This window comes from Meriones unguiculatus, chromosome 1 (genome assembly GCF_030254825.1).
Source record: "Meriones unguiculatus strain TT.TT164.6M chromosome 1, Bangor_MerUng_6.1, whole genome shotgun sequence".
In the NCBI taxonomy this organism is placed as follows: Eukaryota; Metazoa; Chordata; class Mammalia; order Rodentia; family Muridae; genus Meriones; species Meriones unguiculatus.
In genome coordinates this window covers 26,294,369-26,318,619 of record NC_083349.1, presented here as the reverse complement: position 1 = coordinate 26,318,619, position 24,251 = coordinate 26,294,369, and the positions used below count along the sequence as shown (strand labels likewise).

At 39.4% G+C, this 24,251-nt stretch overlaps 1 protein-coding gene across 4 annotated transcripts in view; it reads left to right on the top strand.

The window, feature by feature from the left end:
* The window catches only part of Rtn3 (reticulon 3), a 55,846-nt gene that overhangs the window by 2,777 nt on the left and 28,818 nt on the right, over nucleotides 1–24,251 (top strand). The window contains exons 2-3 of one of the 4 annotated variants that reach the window (XM_021642284.2): nucleotides 12,675–12,731; nucleotides 21,812–23,995. The exons of 1 other annotated variant lie outside the window; for it this stretch is intronic. In XM_021642284.2, coding sequence (XP_021497959.1) covers nucleotides 12,675–12,731; nucleotides 21,812–23,995 — 2,241 coding nt within the window. Of the gene's footprint in view, nucleotides 1–12,674; nucleotides 12,732–21,808; nucleotides 23,996–24,251 lie in introns of all 4 variants that reach the window. 2 more of the 4 variants (XM_060385843.1, XM_060385861.1) reach the window with 2 other exon arrangements.

Genomic DNA, 24,251 nt, shown 5'->3' with positions numbered 1-24,251 from the left:
TCTTAGTAGATGTGGTTACCTTGCACTTTTCAAATAGTTTAAATTCCCCAAGATGACCCATTTTTCTTAATTTTAGTATAGAATTGTGACATCACCTGTCCACACTTTGTTACTATTGACACTCACTGTTGTCTTTTTCTCCCCCACTTGTGGAACCTAGGGCCATGTTGCTGCTAGGCAAACAGTTTGCCACTGAGACACACCCCTAGCCTACTATTGGCACTTAAAACAGTGTCTGTCTGATGTAACTTCAAAAATACTCAATACATTTCTTTTGAATGAATCATCAGGTTTATAAGCTGGAAAGGAACACCTGGAATACACACTAAATAAATGGCCTATCATCAACTCCGCCCATTGCCAATTTACTGATATCCAGAAAGTAGTAATAGTTTCAGTAGCCCCAGTGCAAGATTCTTGTTTGTCAAGTGACTACTTTGAATATAAAAGTCTAACTTACAGGGATAGCAAGATGGCCTAGGACACTTGCAGTTAAGCCTAACAACCTGATTAGAACCCTTGGCCCCACATGAGAATAAGAGAAAACTGACTCCCATAGTTGTTCTGACCTCTATAAGCACAACCCTCTGCCTTCCACACACATCATTTTTTATGTTAAAAAAAAAATCTATGATCATGCCTGGTGGAGTACATTTTATTCGAACCCCTCCCCCTCCCAATATTTTAAAAGCTGGACGGTGATGGTGCCCACCTTTAATCACAGCACTGGAGAGGCACAGGCAGAGGCGGGCAGATCTCTGAGTTCGAGGCCAGCCTGGTTACAGAGTGAGTTCTAGGGCAGCCAGGGCTATACAGAGAAACCCTGTCTCGAAAAACAACAACAACAAAAATCATTTTAAAAAGGACTGGGTGTGATGGCATAAAGCTTCAGTCCCAGCAGTCAGCATGCAGAGGCGGTTCGATCTCTGTAAGTTAACAGGCCAGCCTGATCTATATAGAAAGAGTTCTAGGCCAGTCAATCCTTCATAATGAGATACTGTTCTCAAAAAAGCAACAACAGAAAACAAAAAGGTTTTAATATAAAGGTACTTCAGTGAAGCTGGATATGTGCCTGTCATTTCTACATTTTTGATACCAAGGCAGGAGATTGACCAGCCTGGTGGACAATACTGAGAAACCCTGTCTGAAAAAAACAAAGGTACGGCAGTGAAGTCACCATTTTATTGTAGCCCCTTCCTCTATGCTTCCCTCTCTCAGAGGAAGTATCTCAAGGTTTGGCTAGATGAAAGCCAGGGTGGTGGCAAACACCTTTAATCCCAGCACTCAGGGAGGCAGAGGCAGAGGCAGAGGCAGGCAGATTGCTGTGAGGCTGGTCTGGTCTACAGAGCCAAGTCCAGGACAGACAAGGCTACACAGAGAAACCCTGTCTTGAAAAAGGAAAGAAAAGAAAAGGAGATGAAGTTTGTTATTCTAAAAGTTAACATTTTAAATAGTTCCTAAAAATTCTGCTGCTGTTGTAGGAAAAACATGTAAGCATTGTTGTCGGTCTTAAGTTTCATGTTCCTCACAAAGCTCATCTTACTTTTAGTTAAGGAAAGTATTGCTTAATGTCCTGAAAAAACAATTTTGTCTTGACCAACTTGTCCAGTGATGAAGTTGAGAAATAGTTGTTCTGGGTATAGGTAGAAATGAATAACAGCATTCTCTGGCTCAATGTGGCAGGTGCTAAAGCATAGCAATTCATAATGGTACTCTTAGAGAAGGTGAGGGGCCAGGATGCCTTCCCAGACTTCTGCTTTTGAAGATTGAAAGTTTCAGGGGTAGGCATTTGAGGCTGAGGTAAAAAAGACAGAAATATGTAACGTTCTTTTTTAAGTGAGAATTGCCCAATACCTATATTGTCTGAATTTGTTGTATTTTATGTTTATGATTGCTTTTGCTTGTATATACATCTGTGTACAACATGTGTGTCTGGCGTCCTTAGAAGCCAGAAGAGGGCAACTCATGGTCTGGGGCGACTGGAGTCGCTGGTTGCTGTGAGTGCTGGGGCTAGAACTCAGTCCTCTGGAAGGGCATCCGGGCTACTCCACAGCACTATGTCTGAATTAGAAATATGCTTTTAATAGTTCATGATATTACAATTTCACAAGTTTCTAGAGACTACTTTCATGAAAATCATGATGTCAAAGTAAAACTACATCTCACTTCATGAAATTAACTCAAATAATAGCTTGGGCAATTGAAAAATATTTTACTATAACCATTTCTTTTGTCTCTCTTTAATCTTAGTTCTCTGTTCTGTTCATGGCATCATTCCATGCTTTGTTCCAACAGCCATTCAAACATTAACTATGTAATTTGGATTTAGAGTATTAACCCTTAAATTACAAGGATTCTAGCCATCTGTTTATGATGTCCAAATCATATTCATTTGTGATTGTCCATCATACATTTACCAACAAACAATATGAGTGTCAAAGATTACCTGATTTCAATTCTGGCTTCTCCATTTTTAATTTATTTATTTAAATTTGGTTTTATTTGTTTGAGACAGAAGGTCTCACTGTTTAGCCTTGGCTGGCCTAGAACTCACTATGTAGGCCAGATCAGCCTTGAACTTGCAGAGATCCTCCTGCTTCTGCCTCCAAAGTGCTGGGATTAAAGGCATGTGCCTTTTGGGTTTATCTCTTTTTTTAATAATTATCTTATGTGCATTTGTGTTTTCCTGAATGTATGTGTGTGTGTGTGTAGGGTATCAGATACTCTGGAACTGGAATTACAGGCATTTGTGAGCTGCCTTGTCGGTGATGGAAATTGAACCTAGGTTCCCTGGAAGAACAGCCAGTGCTCATAACCACTAAGCCAGCCCTTGGGTTTATCTCTTTAATAATTGCTGTTCTTTTACAAATCCTGTGCCTTAGTTTCCACACCATTAAAATGATGATAATACTTGGTATGAAAATTAAGCACACAGAAAGGGCTTTGCTCATAGTGAATGAATGTTCCTTACCAAATAATAGTGATTAGTGTGAAGGGATAAAATATACATCGGCAGTGTGGACTAGATACTTTTGCTTTGTATCATTGAAAGCAAACTACTTCAAACCTTACTGTTATTAATAATGCCTAATACTTGATGCACCTACAAGATACAGATTATTTGCACAAAGAATAGTAGTTGAATTACAAGTGAAAAAAAAAATCCCAGTTTTTCTTTACAATAAAAGAAAATTGAGCCAGGCACAGTGACGCGCACCTGTGATCCCAGAATTCAGAGAGGCAGAGGCAGACAGTTCTCTGTGAGTTCAAGGCCAGCATGGTCTACAAAGCTGAATCTAGGACAGCCAAGGCTACGTAGGGAAACTCTGTCTCGAAAAACAAAAAAAGAGATTTTTTGTTTTTCCACTAGTAGAATGCAGGATCTGGCTTATGTTAGACATGCAGTCCACCAATGAGCAATGTGTTTTCAGCTAGTTTTGTAAATATATGTATATTTACATATATATATAAATTTAATCATGTGCATGTGTAGTTATGTATATACAAGTCAGTTTCCCATCGAGGCCAGGGGTGTCAGATTCCCCCTGGAACTAGGGGACTGAACCCCAGTCCTCTGTAAAAGTAGTATGCTCTTAACTGCTGACCAATCTTTCCAGATCTCTACCCAGCCATTAAAAAAAAGTTTTAGTAACTCTAGGCATCATGCCGTTCACCTTTAATCCCAGCACTTAGAAGGCAGAAACAGGCAATTCACTGTGAGTTCAAGTTTAACCTGATCTGTATACCAAGTCCCTGCCAAAGCCTACCAAAGCTACATTTTGAAACCTTATCTCAGAAAAAACAAAAACAAGAATGGGGGCAGCTGTGTCCTAGGTGGCTTTGTATAACATCAGTATGTTTAAGTTGTTTTTATTTTTAATTTTTAGCTTTCTGACCATAGTAAATATAGTTATGATACGTTATAAAATGCTTATCACAGCAATCATGTATAAGAGATAGCAAGAATGGTCATGTCAGGATAGTCTACAAGCACCCACTGACTTTATTTAGTTTTGTTTTTGTGTTTCTTGAGACAGGGTTTCTCTGTGTAGCCCTGGCTATCCCAAAACTTGCTGTGTAGACCCAGAGATTTACCTGCTTCTGCTGCCCAAGTGCTGGGATTAAAGGCATGCATCACTACCACCCTGCTGACTTGATTGTTTTTATTATTCCTGGGAAAGAAAACGTTTGAATGCTATTTTCTATTGAAGCCAAGTTTATAATACTCAGATCACATTAAAGTACTTGTCTACATATATTTAATGGCTGCACCCTAACCTGAAATCTCCAGGTGGTTATTTACAAGGTTTAGGGTAAAAAGAGTTTTAGCGTTTTCATTTTGTTGTTGTTGTTCATTTATTCTTTGCTCTGCTTTTGTATTGAACCCTTTTTGCTTTAGTATTTCAGGGATGTTATGAAAATAGTAACAGGAATAGTGTTGCTTTGTTAAATTTGTCTGTGAGGAAATTGTTCCTCAGATATGCCAGTCACCTCTTCTATAAAGGTGAGTTGCAAGTGCTTGAAAAGTGAAGTTTAGTAATGAAGGAATTAGTGATGTGTCATTAAGGAAAAGAGAAAGTTGAGTTTATCAGTTTTGTTTGAGCCAAGCATTATTTCTGCTGAAAGACACTTTTTCTAAAGTAGCTATGGTCTTAGAATTGACCATTTCCTAGTTTTGGCCAGAATTACATTGGCTCCAATGTAATTTGTTAGTGACTATGTGTGCAGTAATCATGTGTATCAAGTGTGTTTTGTCTTCAGCTTTATGATTGATGATGAATTTAGCCTTCTAAACTTTACAGACTTAAAAAACATAAGAGTGTTTGCCTGGCATGTGCTAAGCTGTGGGTTCAATTCCCAGTACTGCAAAAATAAAAAATAAAGACTTTCTGGATAGGCATGGTGGCACACATCTTTAATCCTAGCACTTGGGGACAGAAGTAGCTGAATTTCTGTGAGTTCCAAACAGCCAGGGCTCTACATATTGAGACCTAGTTTCAAGAAGAGAAAAAAAGACTATGTTGCCTTACTTTTATTCTATAACAGTTATTGAGTATAGTTCTACAGTTTTGTTTTTGTTTTTGTTTTAATTTTTCTTATACTGCCTGCATATATGACTGCAGGCCAGAAGAAGGCACCAGATAAACATTACAGATGTTTATCAGCCACCATGTAGTGGCTGGGAATTGAACTCAGGTCTTTTGGAAGAACAGCTAGTGTTCTTAACCTCTGAGCCATCTCTCCAGCTCCTCTATAGTTGTTTTGATTAATGGTTTATTGTAGATGTTTTGAAAGACATGAACAAACTAACTCTTTTAAGCTGTAACACTATTGCTCCTGATTGCAACAGGGAAGTCTTTTTACTGAGGATCTGCAACTTATGAAAGACCTATGACCTCCTGTTGCAGCTTCAGAGAGAACCTTGGTTATTGTCATCAGGGTCTCATTGTATACCCCTGGCTGTCCTGAGCTCTCAGTGTAGCAGGCTGGCATCGAACTCACGGATACCCACTTGCCTCTGTTTCTCAAATACTGGGATTAAAGGCATGTGCCACCACACCTGGCTCACAAAGAATTTCTTCAATTGCTTTGTACAATTTTCCACTTAGGGAAGGTCAGTCATTAGCAAGTGTATCATCTTGTGGTCGTTTTTTTTGTTTTTGTTTGTTTTGTTTTTGTTTTGAGACAGGGTTTCTCTTTGTAACCCTGGCTGTCCTGGAACCTGCTGTGTAGATCAGGCTGGCTTTAAACTCAGAATTTGAAGTGCTGGGATTAAAGGGATGTGCCACCACCGCCCAGGATGTTTTTGTTTTTATTTCAAAGAATATTCTTACCTCTTTTTCAAAATCAGCTGACTTACTACTTTCTTCATAATGTAACCAGGACGGGCTCTTGGCATATTCCTCATTGACCACTTGCCCCTCAAGATATGTAGAAGAGCATAATGTAAAACTTCTTTAGCAAAATTAATGTATAACCCTTTTTGTCTTGTTACGTCATCTACAATGAGCATTGCTTTTGGTTTACATTTTTTTTTAAAGATTTATTTATTGTTTATACAACATTCTGCTTGCACACCAGATGTTACTATAGATGGTTCTGAGCCACCATGTGGTTGACTGGGAACAGGGAGTGTTCCTAACCTCTGAGCCATCTCCCAAGCCCCCTTTGGTTTACATTTAAGGTAGAAATACTTGATGATGGTGATGTTTGCCTAACTGAAAATTGAGTCTAGGGCTCAGTACATACTAAGCAAGGATGCTTACACTAAGCTACATTTCCAGCTGTCTTTGAACATCTTAATTTGGCTGGAGAGATGGCTTAGAGGTTAACAACACTGGTTGTTCTTCCAAAGGTCCTGAGTTCAATTACCAGCAACTACATGGTGGCTCATAGCCATCTATAAGGAGATCTGGTGCACAGGCACCTATGCAGGCAGGATGCTATATAAATAATGAATAAATAAATGTTTTTTAAAAACATCTTAATTTTAGTCCAGTTCTCACCCAGTTGCCTAGGCTGTTCTTGAATTCACGTGTATCACAGGCTTTGAAAAACCCTTCAGTCTTCAAGCAGCTGAGATTACAGGTGCGTGCCAACCAAGGCTGGCTAATATTTCCAATATGTTAACATTTGCCTATGGCTTTATCTTTTAAGTCATGCCCACATGTAATAATTCAACAGCTGAGCCTATTAAGGCTCTTTGTAAGGGACTCTGGGAGATAGGAAGATAGATACAACATGTCCTTTTCAGGGCTATATTCATTAGAAGAAAGACTTACGTTTTCTGTGAATTAGGTAACAATATAAAACACACACCTTAGGTAGAGACACAGACCCAGAGAAATTAAGCCCTGCACATGAAGTTAGCAGTAGTCAAGTTGGTAAACTGCCTAGGATCAAGGAATTTAAGGCTCAGTTTCTTTCACATAAAATATATACTGTCTCTGGTTAGGACTTGAAGGAACTTGTTGTAAAAATGATCCAGTCACCCAAGCAAACAAACGAACAAAAAAATTCAGTAGTTGGTGTTAGCTATAGATAAATAAAAAGGTCAACCAGCTAGATGGCAAAATGGGTCAGTAAGGGTGCTTGCTACAAAGCCTGATGACTTGAATTTCATATGTGGATCCCACCTAGTAGAAGGAAAGAACTGACTTAGGTGCCTGGAACACACAAGCCCCCGTACATAAACACATAAATAAGTAAAAGTTATATATATATATATATATATATATATATATGACTGGTCTCAAACTCAAAGAGGTTCATCTTTCTCTGCCTCCTGAATGTTGAGATTAAATGAATGTCAACCACACCTGGAAAGTAATACAATGTTTTAAGAAAAACCTGAGCTGGTGAGATGGCTTAACACAGTGGTTCTCAATCTTCCTGTTGCTGCGACCCTTTTGATACAGTTTTTTTAATACAGTTCCTCAGGTTGTGTTGACCCCCAACCATAAAATTATTTTTGTTGCTACTTTAAATTGTAGTTCTGCTACTGTTATGAATTGTAAGTATCTGTTTTTTGATGGTCTTAGTTGACCCTTGTGAAAGAGTCATTGGAACTCCAGAGGATCTCCATCCACAGATTGAGAACCGCTGGTTTAACAGGTAAAGGTCCTTATTACCAAGCCCGATATCCTAGTTGTATCTCTAGGACCCAAGTGTTAGAAACAGAACTGAATCTTAGAAGCTGTCTAACCTAACACATATTAGTGCTACATGGATGGGGAGCAGAACTGTTCTGGAGAAACTTTGCAAACAGCCTCAGCTAGGCTTTCATCACCACTGACAAGTCATACTGGTGCTATTCCTTCCAAGGCTGTGATTACCCTTCATCTCAGTGGCATTCTTACCCTGTTTCCATTATTCCAGTCTGATCAGAAGGAAAAAATGTCAGACCTAAGTTGAAAAACATTCTGTAAAAATATCTTGATTGACATTCCTCAAAACTGTCAAGATCAGGGGCTGGGGAGATGATTCAGTGGGTACAAGCACAGGGACCTAAGTTCCGATTCCTAGGACTCATGTAAAAGCTGGATGTCGTGCACATGTCTGTAACCCCAGCATTGGGGGAAGGGAGCTTTGGAGACAAGCAGATCCTGGGGTTCGTTGGCCAGCCAGTCTCGCCAAAGTGACAATCTCCATGTTCAATGAGGAGGAAAAATAATGGCGAGCAACAGAGGAAGGCACCAGATGTCTACTTCTGGCCCCCACATGCTTGCATATGGGTAGGTATACCTCGAACTTGCATACTTACACACCCACAACACACACACACACACACACACACACACACACACACACACTCATTCAAGATCATAAAGCCAGAAAAGTCTGAGATGCTGTCATCTTCTGCAAGTTAAAGGAGTCAAAATGACAGAATGATATCCTGAGTTTCTTCTTGGTTGGTGAGGAGGGCATTGGGTCTGGAGACATACCTCAGTTGGTAAAATACAGAAACTTCTCTATCTGTGTTCAGTCCCCTGCACCATATAAGCCAGTAGTCATGGCACATGCCTGCAATTCCAGCACTTGAGAGGCTGAGGCAGGAGGATCACCAGTTTGAATCTAGCTTTGATTACATACTGATTTCCAAACTACACCAAGTCCAGGCTAACTTGAGATACGTATTAGTGAGATCCTGTTTTAAACCTTGAGAGAGAACAGTATAAATGTTATCCCTTGTGTTCACTGATGACATTAAGTCTTTCAGTTTTCTTTTTCCTTCCTTTCCTTTTTTCTTGCCAGACAGGGTCACACTGTGTCATCCTGGTTGGTCCCAAACATAGTGATCCTCCTGTCTCTTTTTCCAAGTGCCAGCATTACAGGTGTGTACCACTGCCACTCCCACTCCCTCCGTTATCTTCCTCTAGTTTCTAGGCTTTAATCAGAAGATTCTAAGTTGTCTCCATTCTGTCTTGCCAAAATAGTGACATGTTTTTTGTACTAGGTTTATAGATGTGTAGCATCACGCCTGAGTTTATGCAGGAGCTTTCCAATGTAGTGGAGATCTGAGTTCTTTTTAAAATATGGATGAAAATTGGATGTAGCTCGTGTGGTTATGATCTCACCACTCTCAGAGGATGCATAGTGAGACCTTATCTACAAACAAAACACCTCCTGACCCCCTATATGATAGTGTCACACCCTTCAGTGACTCCTCACTGTACAAAGTATATCATTTAGATAGTAAAGGCATTTGGAATCTGCTCAGATCCTTCCCTGGAATGCCTGCCCCCATCCCCAAAGACCCACCCCTGTCCCCTGGCCCTCACCTAATAAGACTGCAAAATCTCTCCTGGAGTGATCTGTATTTACCCAGTGGCTATCCTTGCTGCATTCCAGCAACGCACACTATTCAAGTTTGCCTTGAATAGTGTCTCTTACTGTATTAGACTAGCTACTGTATTCAACTTTGACTATTACAGAGAGTTATTTCACTAGTATTAGAGGATTATAAGATTGCCATTCTAGAGTTAACTTACCTTCAGGGTAGATTTGAGTAGGAATATGATGTGGTTTTGTAAGTTAGAAACCTCATGCAATATTGTTGCAAACTGCTGGTTATCTCTGTTCTCTATCAGAACAGATGCTATGCATACAAATTGGCAGAGTGGAATTTTCCATTGGGTGGGGGGGTAATAATAGAAATGAGCAGGGAGACAGCTGGCAGGTTCATAGGCTTTCCTCCCCACTTTGGCTTGGGATTTACCAAAAGAAGGTCGACCCACAACCAGATTTTTGTTTGTTTGTTCTTTGAGATAGGCTCTTACTGCTACTGACTGTCCTTAAACCCACAATCTCCTATTTTAGCCTTCTGAATTCTGGGATTATAGTTGTGTTCCACCACACCTAGCTGTTTGTTTTAAACTGATCAGTTAGTAGATTTAATGTTGACAGTAATTGCATATAGAATTGAACCCATCTGGAAACAATGAACAAGAGATAGTAAAGATTTTTCTTTAAAAAGAGGGGAGAATCTTGACAGATGGCTCAGAGCTTAAGAGTACCTTCTGCCCCTGCAGAAGTCACAGTACCACAGTTGGGTGTCTCACAGCTAGCTGCCTAGGACTCCAGTGCTGGGGTGGATTGCCCTCTTCTCGACTCTGAGGACCTGAACTCATGTACATGACCACATGTAGATTACTTTATTTAAAATAATAAGTCATTTAAAAAGAAGGGGAATGGTTCTTATTTGTAAGAATGTTTGTGATGCTTCATCCTAAAGCAAATTGAAGGTGAGTTTCAAAAATCTAGTTTTAAATCAATGAGTGAATATCTGATCCCCCACCAAATTTTGCCTTGATTTTAATGTGCTCTGTATTTGTTACAAAATAATTAATACTTAAAGATACTGCTATGGCTTAGTTATTTAAAGCAATCTTCTGGTTTTACATACAATTTCAATTTGTAAAAACTTTTTTATAAAAGGGAGTTTGTATAATGTTTTGTGTATTTAAGACATTTGGGAAGAGCGTTTTGTGTGTATGTCTATTTTTATGTGTGTATGCACGTCACGGTGTGTATAGAGATCAGAGGACAACTTGTGGAAGTCAGTTATCTTGTATGTGAGCTCTCATGTTGAACTTGGATTATCAGGCTTGGTGGTAAACACCTTTAAGGCTGAGCCGTTTTGCTATCTCTGGAAACTTTTTGTTTGTTTTTGAGACAGGGTTTTTCTTTATGGTGCTGCACTCATTTTTAAACTTTTATTTGGGGTATTTATGTCTCTATCTCCCTTCCACCAACCATGTAACCCTAGATAAGAGAGAGAAAGTTAGTTGGGAGAGGAAATACAGACCCCTTTACTTCTGGCCATTTAGGGCTGATTGGTTCCTTTGGAGCTATACCAGTCTCTCAAGAGCAAACACAGCAAGTAGTCTCCAAGCTGCCACACTGTCAGTCTCTGGTCTCTCCAAACCGCCACCACCTCTTTTTCTGCTTTTTCTGGGCTCTTACATTTATATTCCTCAGAATCCTAGATCATGGGCCTCTCCATGCTGAATGAGGCAGGCCTTTACCAGCTGGCAAAGACCACACCTGGAAGGAGGCAGTTATCAACTGTGGACAAACTAAAGCCCAAACTAAAATCCCACACTTGGGATTGAAATAAAAAAATTCACCCAATATAAGTTTGTGTGTGTGTGTGTGTGTGTGTGTGTGTGTGTGTGTGTTTTAAAGATTTATTTGTTTATTATGTATACAATGTTCTGTCTGCATGTACACCTGCATGCCAGTAAAGGGTATCAGATCTCATTACAGGAAGTTGTGAACTGCTTTGTGATTGTTGGGAATTGAACTGAGAACCTTTGGAAGAGCAGCCAGTGCTCTGAGTCATCTCACCAGCCCCATAACTGAGTTGTTTGCTTTTCTTTTTTATAGAAAGTTCATTTTTTAAATTAATTAATTTATTTTTTATTTTAATTCTTTATTTATTACTCTTTATTCACTTTGTATCCCCCCTGTGGTTCCCTCCCTCCTCCCGTCCCAATCTCTCCTTTCCTCCACCCTCTGCATGCATGCCCCTCCCCAAGTCCACTGATAGGGGAGATCTTCTTTTCCTTCCTTCTGATCCTAGTCAATTAGGTCTCATCAGGAGTGGTGGCTGCATTGTCTTCTGTGGCCTGGTAATGCTGCTTCCCCCTCAGGGGGAGGTAATTAAAGAGCAGGCCAATCAGTTCATGTCAGACACAGTCCCTCTTCCCATTACTATGGAACCCACTTGGACACTGAACTGCCATGGGCTACATCTGTGCAGGGGTCTTAGGTTATCTCCATGTATAGTCCTTGGTTGGAGTATCAGTCTCAGGAAAGACCCCTGTGCTCAGATTTTTTATTTCTAGTACTTAAAACCAGTGCCCTTACTGAATATCCTTACACACGTCTTTGTACGCATACCTTGTAGGATAGATTCCTGGAAACACTGACTACTTAAAGAGTATGTTTATGGAGCAGATAAAAGGGATGTTATGTGTATGCTACATTTTTTTTATATGTAGACAGATTGGAGGCATGTGATTTTCAAAGATGAAAGATTTCTCATTTAGCCTTATTTGACCCATGAATTGTGAATTGAGGGTCAGGTTTTGCTAGTTAAATTGTTGTTGTTGTTTAGTTTTTCGAGACAGGGTTTCTCTGTGTAGCCTTAGCTGACCTAGAACTTACTCTGTAGACCAGGCTGTCCTCGAACTCACAGAGATACTCCTGCCTTAGCCTCCCTGAATGCTGAGATCACAGGCATGTGCCACCATGCCCTGCCAGTTAAATATTTTTTTAAGTGCTCATCCTAGTGACTTAATGCTTCTAACTGTATTTTGAAATGTAGTTGGCAGTTAGTACTTAGAAGCCATTTTGCCAGAGGGTGGCAGGGGAGCATCTGCTCTTGAGGTTGTGGCTCTTGTGAAATGGTAGGGCTTCCTTTTCCCTCCTGAAGGAGATAATGCTTGTTTGAAAGAGACTGACTTGGTGAACTTCTAGAAGTGCATCCTGGAAGTGAAATGAGGTGTCACTGACAGGTGAGTGAAAACAGTCATTGGAGTAAAGTTCAAGTCTTCCCTTAGCTAACAAGCCCAATGAAATGACAATGTTTGACCCTCCAGAAAAACAAAGTTAAAGTTAAGATTCCTGTGCGGGGTTGTCAAATTTTCATTCTGTATATTTTCTTTCAGATTCCTTTGTTTCTTCCTCTTCCTCTCAGCCTGTATCTATATTTTCGACCTCACAAGGCAAGTTCATAACTTTTTTTTGCACATTGATAAAAAGAAAAATGTTAAGAAAGAGGCTGTAACTGAGGATGAGGTGGAAATCTTTATTGCCCCCACATCTCTTAATATGGAAACTAATTCCTAGCCTGTTCTTTTTCTACCTAAGAGTTGCCAGAAGGTCCCCGTGAAAATTAATATACTTGAATGAGGCTGAATGAACCATTTACACAACATAAGCTTTAGATGTAGCTTTGACTATTACTTAAAAATTAAAAACTTGGGCCAGTGAGATGCCTCTGCAGGTTTTGGTACCTGCCACTCAGGCATAGTAACCTGAGTCCAATCATCAGGACCACGTGGCAGAAGAGAATCAACTCCCATAGGTTGTCCTCTGATCTCCATGAGTGAATTGTCATACACACACGCACACACACACACAACTGTTAAAAGTGTGTTGCATTGGGATTGATAACTCAGCAGTTAAGAGCTCTTGCTGTTTTCCCAGAGGCCCTTAGTTTAATTAACAGCACTTTTGTTGGGTCACTTAATGTATTTCTAGCTTTCAGATCAGTACCCCATTCAGGCCTCCACAGGCACTGAATTCTACATGTACATACTCACCCCCCCACACACACAATTTAAAATAAAATAAATCTTTAAAACATTAAAGCTTGCATGTAGGGTTTGGAACTTCTCAATTCCAGCATGCACTTAACCTGTTAATTTGAATTTATGTAACTGATATGAGGGGCAGTGGCTTCAGAAAGCAGTATGAAAATATGCTTCCAGTGACCTATAAAATAGCAGCCTAGCTACAGGAATTTAATGTAAATCTGTCTGAAATTTATCCCAGCAGCTAGGCTGCTTTCAGATCCTTAGAAATATTGAACAAGTCAGTTGATTTGTAGCAATTAAAACTCCTCATCCTTAGAGATTAAGCTCTGACTTAAAAAAGAAAAAAAAATTTTGGGTGTACACCTATAATCCCAGCATTCTGAAGGCAGAGGCAGGAGGATCACCTCTAAGTTCCAAGCCAGCCAGTATTGCACAGCAAGACCAACCCAGTCACAAAACAAAAAACTGTCAACCATTTGGAGAAGGTTTCCTCAGTATTGCAGTTCCTGCCAAGAATTTGAAAGTGCTATATGCTTTGTTAATTAATGCTGCTAGTACACTCCATTCGTGTGATATTAAACCCAAATATAGGTCAATGGAAAACCTACTTTTTAAAGATAAAATGTTATAAAAGTCTGTTATAGCTCAGTGATAAAACATTTGCCTTCCATGCACAAATCCCTGGGTTCAGCCCCAGCATCACCTGAGCGTTGCGAGTGGAGTTGGGGATGTATAATTAAAATCAGAAGTTGTATGGAAAGTGTTCATTGTTCTAGCTGGGATTTTCAGCAACTTGGGTTCATAAGAAAGACTTTTACCTTATAATAATAAAAAGACAGTGCTAAGGATATAGCTCAATTTAGGGCATTTGTCTGGTATACATGAGGCCCTGAGTTAGATACCCAACACTGCAAGAATTAAAAATTAAAGTCTAAAGAGAGATTGCTTGCTGGTTAAGGGTACTAGCTAGCTGCTCTTGGAGAGGAAGAGGGTTCAGTTCCCAGTACCCATGTGACAGCTTACAACTATAAATCCAGTTTGAGGGAATCCAATAATGACTTTTGTCCCCACAGGCATGAAGGGCGCACACACACACACACACACACACACACACACAAACCACTCATGCCCATAAAATAAGTAGAAATCGTTTTTAAAATTAAAAAAAAAAAACTAAGAACTTTATGAAATGGTTTCATTCAGATTGATAGCATTAGCACCTCTAACTCCTTTGTGGTATCTTTAATTATATGTTTTAAGATAATAAAATAGCAGGATCATAATTCTGCTGTCATATGATCCAAGCATCTTATGTGTTTATACTTTCAAAGATAGAAACTTTATGAACTCACAAGTTATTCAAATATATAAAGTAGTTATTTTGTTCTTGACATTTTTAAATCTAACTGGATGGATAGTTTTAAGCTTTTTCTCCTTGTTAATTGATAATTTAAACAAATAGGTATTGAATTTATTCTATTCTAGAAGAAAAATACCATATTAAAGCAAATAACTTTTCTTTAGTTGTAAATATTTCAGACTTTGAAAAATACATTCTATATTGTAGTCATTTTCACACAATAGTTGATGTCCTAGATAGTAAGCTATGTATCCCATAGCAGTCCCTAATAAACAGTGTTAGGAACACAATACCATACTGAAATAAAGGGATGGAAACCTTTTTACAGTAGTGTTACAGTACACTCTAGTCTTCATAAGAGTATGTTGATCATTCTTGCTTTTTATTTACCAAAGCATTTTGACTCATGCAGATTCAGAATTGTCTTACTACAGAGGCAGTTAGTGCTGCTGTATCCCTGACGGTTCTAACCCTGCCCCTTTAGTAGCATTTCCCTTGCAAACAACAAACTGGCATTTAAAAGTCAGTTGAGGGGAGCTCTGCCAGCTAGTCTGGAAGTCAGCCTGTTCATTGTGTGAAGAAACACATGGCAGATGATCAGTTGTACTGTAGAGTAGCCAGCACTGGAAGCTTCTAGTCTGATTTTAGAAATAAGGAGAGGACTTTGGTATATTTTGTTATCAATTAAAATCCTGGGACTAGAATCAGTCCTATCTCACAGAGGCCTTTTTGAGTGTTGCCACTAGCAGGAACCTTCAGTCATTAATTGTCACTAATCCAACTAGTCTGTACCCCTTAAACCTTTAGTCTGGGGGCAAACATACTACTTTTATCTATCCAAGTCATATCACACAATGTGTAGCAATAAGTAGGTCAGTTTTAGATTTAAGGATGATCTGTGGGCTAAGACTGGAACTCAGTGGTTGTGGTTTTACCTTGCCATATGGAAGGACCTGATTCTGTCCTCAGCACAACAACAAAAATTGTCTTATATTCTTAATACTGAAATATAACAGTAAACAGTTATCTGTTTACTGTCATCAGGTTGCAGGGAGGTGCATGTATCAAAAAAGAAAAAAAAAGATGTCATTAATTTAGATTGCGTAAAAGTCATACTTTTCCAAAATAAATTATATTTATTAACTTTTATGACAGACATGTTACATAAGCTAAGAAGCCAAGCTTTTTAATAAATATAGTTAATATATCAGTCGAATCCTTAATTAACTGTGCTCTGTTGTAGGCCTTTGCAGTCTTCTGCATCTGAGGTATTTTTTCCATCAAGCAGAGCTAAACTTCAGGCACTTTCTAAGCATTTCAGAATTGAGTGAATTTAAAAATGCTGTCTTCCTATGTAAGACACATATAAACATAGTGTATGTGGGTAAATTTTAGTGAGCTTTTACCATGCCTAGTATGTGATATAAATCCATAATTCTCACAGCCAGTGGTAGAGAAAAGGCACTATCCCAGTGGAGCAGGCTGGCTCAGGGTCACACAGACCAAAGGCTCCAAAGTCCCTGCTTATAACTGCTGCTCCTGTGATACAGATGATCAAGTAAGCAGCTTTATTTAGGACTTAGAAACTTTAAAGGATGGAATATTGAAGTTGATGTTAAAACCATGAAAGCAAAAGAGGTAGAACTTTGACTATATTCCTGTTATTAGTGATATACTGTGCTTTCATTGGAGAAAGAAGCCTTCCATTAAACACAAAATCAAATGGACATTTGGTTTTGGGTTTGAAAAGAGTGGAGTCTGGAAAATACTTTTTTTTAATAGATAAAAAGAGAAGCTCCATCCACAGTTGAGGGTTGGAAGTGGGGCTGCATCATGGGCATTTGTGCTCAGTTTGACTGATGCAGTGGGTGTCTGGAATAGGAAGTTACAACACTGAACTTTGGGGCAAGCATTGAGAAAAACATTTTGCCAGTTACAGCCTTTTTCTTAAGAAAAAAAAAAATTAAAGCAAAACATTTTTCTTTGTACAAAAGAAAGAGACTTTGTTTAGGACCTTGCTTGGCTGCAAAGTTGTCTGCTGACTAACTTCCTATTTGGATGCAATGGCTGAAAGTTGCTGGTACTGTTGTGCACGATGTGTCTTGCCTTCTTGTTCTGTGAACATAAGAAAATTCAAGTGTAGGAAATCCTACACCTGAATATTCTAAGCTTCCTTTGTGTTGCTATACATACTATTTCTGTGAACTAATTAGTGGCTTCTACAGGCTGGTCCCCCTTTGCTGATGTGTGTAGTTTTCCTTGTTGAGAATATCCCTTTAACTAAAACAATAGAATTCCTAAGTAAGAGGGGAATTAAGTAAGTGGTAATCATAACATTAGTCTAAGCTATTCCTTCTTTTTAGGAAGAACTTAACAGTTGAGCTAGCATGATTCTCAAGTTTAGATCACATGTTTGCCGTGATTAAGATAGGAATATTTGCATAGAGAAGCAGTAAACTTTTACTCTTTCTAAAAGAGGGTTTGGGTGGAAAACTCTAGAGAAGATATTTTTAAGAATAGGGTAAGCTATAAGGGATTTTACAATTCAAATATATTCATTTGAAGTATAGGTTAGATTCTCTTGAAGTTGTTTTTAATTGTGTCACTTTTTAATCCTCACAAAAATATTATAATTCTAGAATATTTTCTAATTCTAGAAAACACTCTTCAGTCAGTTTTCATGTCAGATTTTCCAGTCAAGTTGAGCTCTGCCTTCACTCAAATTTAGTGTTATTGTATTTTCAAAAATAGACTTTGAATTGGCCTGCTTTGGTTTATTTAGGGTTTTTATTATTTGTTTGTTAAACTAATTTATTTTTATTTATGTACATTGGTGGTTTTCCTGCATGTATGTCAGATATGGGTGTTGGATCTCCTGGATCAGGAGTTACAGACAATTATGAGCTTCCATGTGGGTGCTAAATTGAACCCACATCCTCTGGAAGAGCAGCCAGTGCCATCTCTCCAGCCCATGGTTTGGTTTAGTTTTGTGTGATTGAGGGAATTGGACCCAGAACTCTACCGCAGCCCTAGGGGATAAAGTAGACAAAGAAGATCTGCTCCTGCTCCTCTTCTACTGTGTCATTGTTCTCCTGGACAAAATGATGGACAGTGAAGAGAATGGCCACCACCTGTGACTTATAGGACTGAAGCTCTGAAATGCAGCTCTGATCATTCTGCCTGCTAAAATTTGGTGAACTAGATGTGCCAGGGGAACTAGAGGACAGACCCTTGAGCTCTGTCCTTGGAGATTCTGAGTTAGTGAATGAAAGAAAGATGCAGCTCCAGAAATGCATGATGGTACACTTTAATCCTAGCACTCAGGACGTAGAGTCTTTGTTAGTTCAAGACCAGTCATATCTACATAGTGAGTTACAGGCCAGCCAGGGCTATGTAGAGTGAGAGACCCTGTCTCAAAGGAGGTTTTAAAGAAAAAAGTTTCGAAAGCCAGGCAGTGGTAGCACCCGCCTTTAGTCCCAGCATTCAGGAGTCAGAGGCCATCCTGACTCAGGGTCACACAGACCAAAGCCTCCAAAGTCCCTGCTTATAACTGCTCCTCCTGTAATACAGATGATCTAAGTCTTATTTATTAAGACTTAGAAACTTTTTAAAGGATGGAATATTGAAGTTGACATTAAAACCATGAAAGCAAAAGGTAGAACTTTGACTATATTTCTGTTATTAGTGATATAACGTGCTATCAGTGGAGAAAGAAGCCTTCTACGGAGTGAGTTCGAGGACTACATAGAAAGACCTTTAAATGAATGTGGACATGGAAGCCCAGTGTTGGAAAAAACTAATTTAGAAACTGCTTGCAATAATTTTATTTTATTTTATTTTATTTTATTTTATTTTATTATTTTATCTTATTTGAGACAGTCTAGCTTGCCTGGAATTAACTATGTAAACCAGGCTGGCCTTGAACTCACAGAGATCCACCTACCTTTATTTCTCTAGTGCTGGAGAAATAATTAAAGGTTTCTGCCACTATGTTTAATGTGTGTGGATGTTTTGTTTGTATGTTTGACTGATGTCCAAGGACAGAAAGGGCATTGGACTGATCTCTAAAATTGGTTATTTTAGATGGCTACCATGTGGGTGCTATGAAAACCATGTAGGTGCTCTGCAAACAAATTGCTGTTAGCCACAGAGCCATCTTTCTAGCCCCCTTTTACAAGGTTTGTTTGGCGGTGGTGATAGTGTTTTTATGGTTTTGTTATTGTTATTGTTTTGATATCATATAACATACGCTGATGTCACCTCCTAATCTTATTGCTCCCAAGTGCTTGCTTACTATCTTACACCTCCCAAGTATGGGATCATACCCACAGATGTATGCACTATACCCTACTCATGAGAATTTTTTTTTTCATGGAGATTTAAGTGTATGGGAAACATTTTAAGGTATATGTTTTGTTTTTTGAGACAGGGTAACTGTGTAACCTTGACTGTCCTGGAACTCAAAGAGATCTGTCTGCCTCTGCCTCCTGGATGCTGATCTCAGAGGCATGAGACCACATGGGCTGTGTGTTTGAAAAAAGATAGCTAGTAGAATTTTTTTTTTTATTTCTCACGAATTTTATTTTACAGTTTATTCATTATATATCCCAGTTGAAACCCCCTCCCTCCACTCCTCCCAGTCCCACCCTCCCTCCTCCTTTCCCCTTATCAATAACCCAAAACTGATCAGTAAGTCATGTAGTGTGTAGTATTTTCTTAAAGATTTATTTATTTATTATTTATACAGTATTCTGCCAGCAAAGAGGGCACCAGATCTCATTATAGATGGTTGTGAGCCACCATGTAGTTGCTGGGAATTGAATTCAGGACCTTTGGAAGAGCAGACAGTGCTCTTATCCACTGAATCATCTCTCCAGACCCGCATGTAGTATTTTAATTGATAACAACTTTCAGGTTCTCTGGAGTTTTCTACAGTGTTGTAAGGTGCTGATTTGTACAAAACTAATGTCTCTTCAGTGCCATGCTGTCTACTAATTGGAGAGTTTTCGTTTAGAGTTGTTGCAAAAGGCTTGCTTAATGTTTTCATAATATAAACCTTTTACTTCTGGTCCAATTTTTTTCATTGTGTTAGTACCAGCTCTGTCCAAGTTTGTTACGGTTACAATTAGGCGGAATTTTTTTTCATTTGCCAAAATTCTAATAGAGATCATTAAAATTAAAACACAAATAAAGATGTTACCTTCTTTAGCTACATGTGGGAAAATCTGATAGTAATGAGGGCTAGTATCTATATGCCATGCTCACCAAAGAATGAAGAAGGCATTGTTCTGTTTACATTTCACAAAATACTGTGTACTCCAGATTGTGAGTTATGAAATCATTATTAGAGAGAGAGAGAGAGAGAGAGAGAGTCAGACTCTTTAATAAGGAGCTATAAGTGTGACTCAGTTTATTGAGCCCATACTTGGCATATATGAAGTCCTTGCATTCGATTCCTAGTAACTCCACACACCAGAAGTGTAGTATAGGCATGCACCACTCCCAGCTAATGAGACAACGCTTTATATGGCATTTGCATCCTAGAATAGTGTGATTCTGTTTATTGAACTAAAATACTTAATTCTTATTTTAACTTTCAATAAATTTGCATGACGTCATAAATTTTCTTCTGATATAACTAGAAGAGAACTTAGGCTACATGTAGAGACAGTCTCAAAAGAATTTTTCATTCATGTTTTTCTCATTATTCATTCACGCACAAGGCATTGCTATTCTGAGCCTAACTTAGACCTCACCTGATCAAGTTGTGCCTTTGATTCAATTACTTAGAAATATTTTAGGCTCTGCTTTGTTTCAGCCCCAGAGATGCAGCAGCCTTCTCTTGGGATGATTATTTTCATTTTTCCTTAGATTAGAAAGAGAATATTGTAGTGACTGGATGACTGCTGTGGAATTAATAATCACTAAGACTTAATATATCACTCCTGTTTTTAAAAGAATTCTGTTTAATGTCAACAAAAGAAACCAACTCATACCATTCATTGTTTTCTATAGGAAGATATATTCGATTTTGGCTTATGAGTTCAGAGTGTTCACTAGTCAGGAAGCAGAGAACGGGGTGCTGGCACTCAGCTGACCACCGAATTTCTTGTTTATTCTAGTCTAGGCGTGGGATGACTCAGGGCAGATCTTCACCCCTCAGGTACTCCTTGTAAAGCATCCTCACAGACACGTCATTGAGGTGATTCTAAAGTCTGTCAGAGTGACAAAAACTACCACAAGTCCAGCCTTGTCAGTTTACAACCCAGTGTATCACTATAACACTGCACACCTGGCCAGCTGCAGGGTTGTGACTATCTCCATAATCCCCACAGCCTTAACAGGTCCAGCACTGTCCAGAAGTCCAATTCCAGAGCCTCCGCTGAAGCTCACGGTGACTTACTGTACTACATGTGTGATAGGGTTAAAATGGCCAGCTACACAGGAGATTTGATTCAACACTCTAGAATATCAGGCAGTTTGTCTCCCTTTCTTGAAGTGTGGAATGGAATGTTTTAGTCTGATTTCTCAGGCTCAGGAAAGATCTACCTCTTTCGATCCAGAACAACTTGAGCCAAGCAGCTTTCTTTTCCTTCTCAGATTGTGAAGACTGTAACAGGGGATCTGTAGAGCCAGTGTGTTCTGAATTGTTCAGCTTACAAAGGAAGGCATAGCAGCATGTCATAACAGCAGGCCATTTTGTATAGATTATGTAGCTACTATTGAATAACTCCGTCAGCCACTTCCCATCTCACCCTCCCCTCACCCTAAAAAAAAAGGAAAGGAAAACTCAAATCTCCCAGTACCATCACCACCTTATTTTTCAGGGGGCAAAAAGTAGACCACTTAAAAAATATTGTCCTGAAAATATTTTGTCACTTGCAATTTGTAGCATGATAATTGGCTTTTTTTTTTTTTTTTACTGTTGGCAGTTTTTATGCATGTTTTGTAGGACAACCACTGATCTTTGTTTTGTTACGTACTTCTGTGTCTGTTCATCTGTTTATAAACATTGTGTGTGTGTGTGTGTGATTTAAAAATAGAAAGCATGCTGCTTTGCCTAATTAGCTCATGTGTGCTTGTACCTGGTAAATGATCTTTTTCTTTCAAATTCCGACCATAGCAGGATTGAACTCTCTTTGCTCTGATGAGCCACCTTCAGAAATTATGGCTTCTTCCTTTCTTTCATCTTCTGAAATACATAACCCTGACCTTACAACACTGCTTGGAGAAAAAAGTAAAATATTAGGCAGCCAGCTTGTTGTAGCTAAAGAAGGAAAAGACCTCTTGGTTCTTCTAGATAAGGAAAGGCTGGACAAGCCTCAGGAAACCAACAAGGACGGAGTAGACGCTTCAGTTTCTCTTACAGCTGACATTCCTTGCAACCGCCCTTCCATTCCAGACAGTTTCCCAGAGAAGCCTGCTTTTCTCTCAAAGGAAACTGGTCCAGCAGAAGATTGTATAGCTAAAGACCAAGAACCCAAGAACCCAAACAAGGCTCCAAGTGGAGAGGACAGAAGTTCATTGGATCTTGGGCAGTCTAAGGCAGAACGCATGTGTACATATTCCTTGTCCCCATCTGAACTTCCAGGAGCTAGTGTAGAAAAAGATTCTCCTGAGTCACCATTTGAAGTAATTATTGACAAAGCAACATTTGACAGAGAATTTAAAGATTTGTATAAGGAAAATACAAATGATTTGTGTGGCTGGGCAGCTCATGGTGATAGAGAATCCCCTGCAGATTTGTTGGAAATGAATGACAAAGTGTTTCCACTAAGAAATAAAGAGGCAGGGCGTTACCCAGCCTCTGCACTTCTCAGTAGACAGTTTTCACACACTACGGCAGCACTGGAAGAGGTGTCTAGATGTGTGAGTGATATGCATAACTTTACTAATGAAATACTGACTTGGGACTTAGTTCCCCAAGCAAAACAACAAGCTGATAAATCATCTTCTTGCACAACAAAAAGTACAGGACTAGACAGGAATGAACATCGCTCAGAAATTCCAGTTATAAATCTTAAAATGAACACCCATCAGAAAATGCCTATATGTTCTCTTAATGGGAGCACTCCTGTCACGAAATCCACAGGTGATGGGGCAGAAGTGTTTACAGAAGGAAAACCTGTAAGAGACTATCTTAGTTCCACAGAAGAAGCCAGCAGTAGAGGTGTGCCAGGCAGTTCCCAGCCTCCTCCAGAGCTGCCTGGCTCTGTGCCTGAGAAATGGGTCTCAGGCTCTGGAGTAGCCACAGTAGAAGTGGCTTTACCTGATCAGAGGGATGCCTGGCCTAACTCCATGCTGGGGGAAGTCACAGAAATTGATAGTTCTGGGGAGTCTGATGACACAGTCATAGAAGACATCACAGCAAACCCGTCATCTGAGAACAGCAAAGGTTTACCTGAAAAACCTGACTCCCTCCCAAGTGCTACTACAAAAACAAGTGAAGGAGGAATCAAAGAGACTCCCAGTTGTGAAACTTTGAGGAGTGAAATGAGTGAAAACTTTGAGGAGCCAAGCAGTGCTTTGAAGCTGCATCAGGCCCAGCCAGAAAATACTACTAAGAGAACAAGTGTAGAAGGTGAGAAGGTGTGTGTACAAGTACCTGATACTCTGAATGCAGTTGTACCTGAAAAGCCTGCTGTGACTGACAGCTCCAAAGTTCCCTCAGCAGCACCTCCAAGTGTTGTTAGTGAGACAGGATTGTCATTAGCTGTGGCAGCTTCTGCCAAGTTGGAATCTTTGCCTGGAAAATATTTTGAAGATACCGTTGGTTCCTCCCCAGAGCACTTGATGGCTGGCCTCAAAGGAGCCAGGGAAAAGGGGATAGAAGATAAGGAGGAAGGTGGAAGCTTGGAAGCAATGTTAGAGAAGATAGCAGATTTTAAAAACACTTTGCCTATGGAACTCTTGCATGAAAGTGAGCTAGGCGGTTTAGAAACTAAAGACATGAAAAGCAAATACAGTGAACACAGCAGAGAAACAAATGGAGGTGCCCCCATGGTGCCTTCCGACTTAGAGCAAGAGCAGCTCACCATCAAGGCCATTAAAGAATTAGGGGAAAGGCAGGCTGAGCAAATGCAGGCTGAAGGAACATCTGCTGAAGGAAAAATCAAGCAAGCCTTTGCTCCACAGTCTTGGCCACAGGGTTCACCTAACATCCTAGAACACATAGATGTCAAGACTGGATCTGATCTTGGGATTTCCAAAAAGCTTACTGTCATCAAAGACACTAGAATAGATCCTATATCCGGCAAGACTGAAATGGTTAACAAGCATGCCCTAGCAAGACTTCTAAGTGACTTCCCAGGTAACCATTTACTCCAAAAACTGTGCATGTGGCTAATGCTGCTGTGATTATCAGACTACCATGTTTTTATTTTGCTTTATACCCTGTAAGTAAAAACAGATTTCCCCACACACATTTAGTGACAGCCTAACTTGGTTTCTCTATACTCGTATTTTCCCAAAGCCACAGACTATTTACTTGGTAACACTAACCTCCTGAGTTTTCAGTTTCTGTTCTGTTTTAAGGTCCTTCTTTCTTTATAGATGGCCTCTAAGAG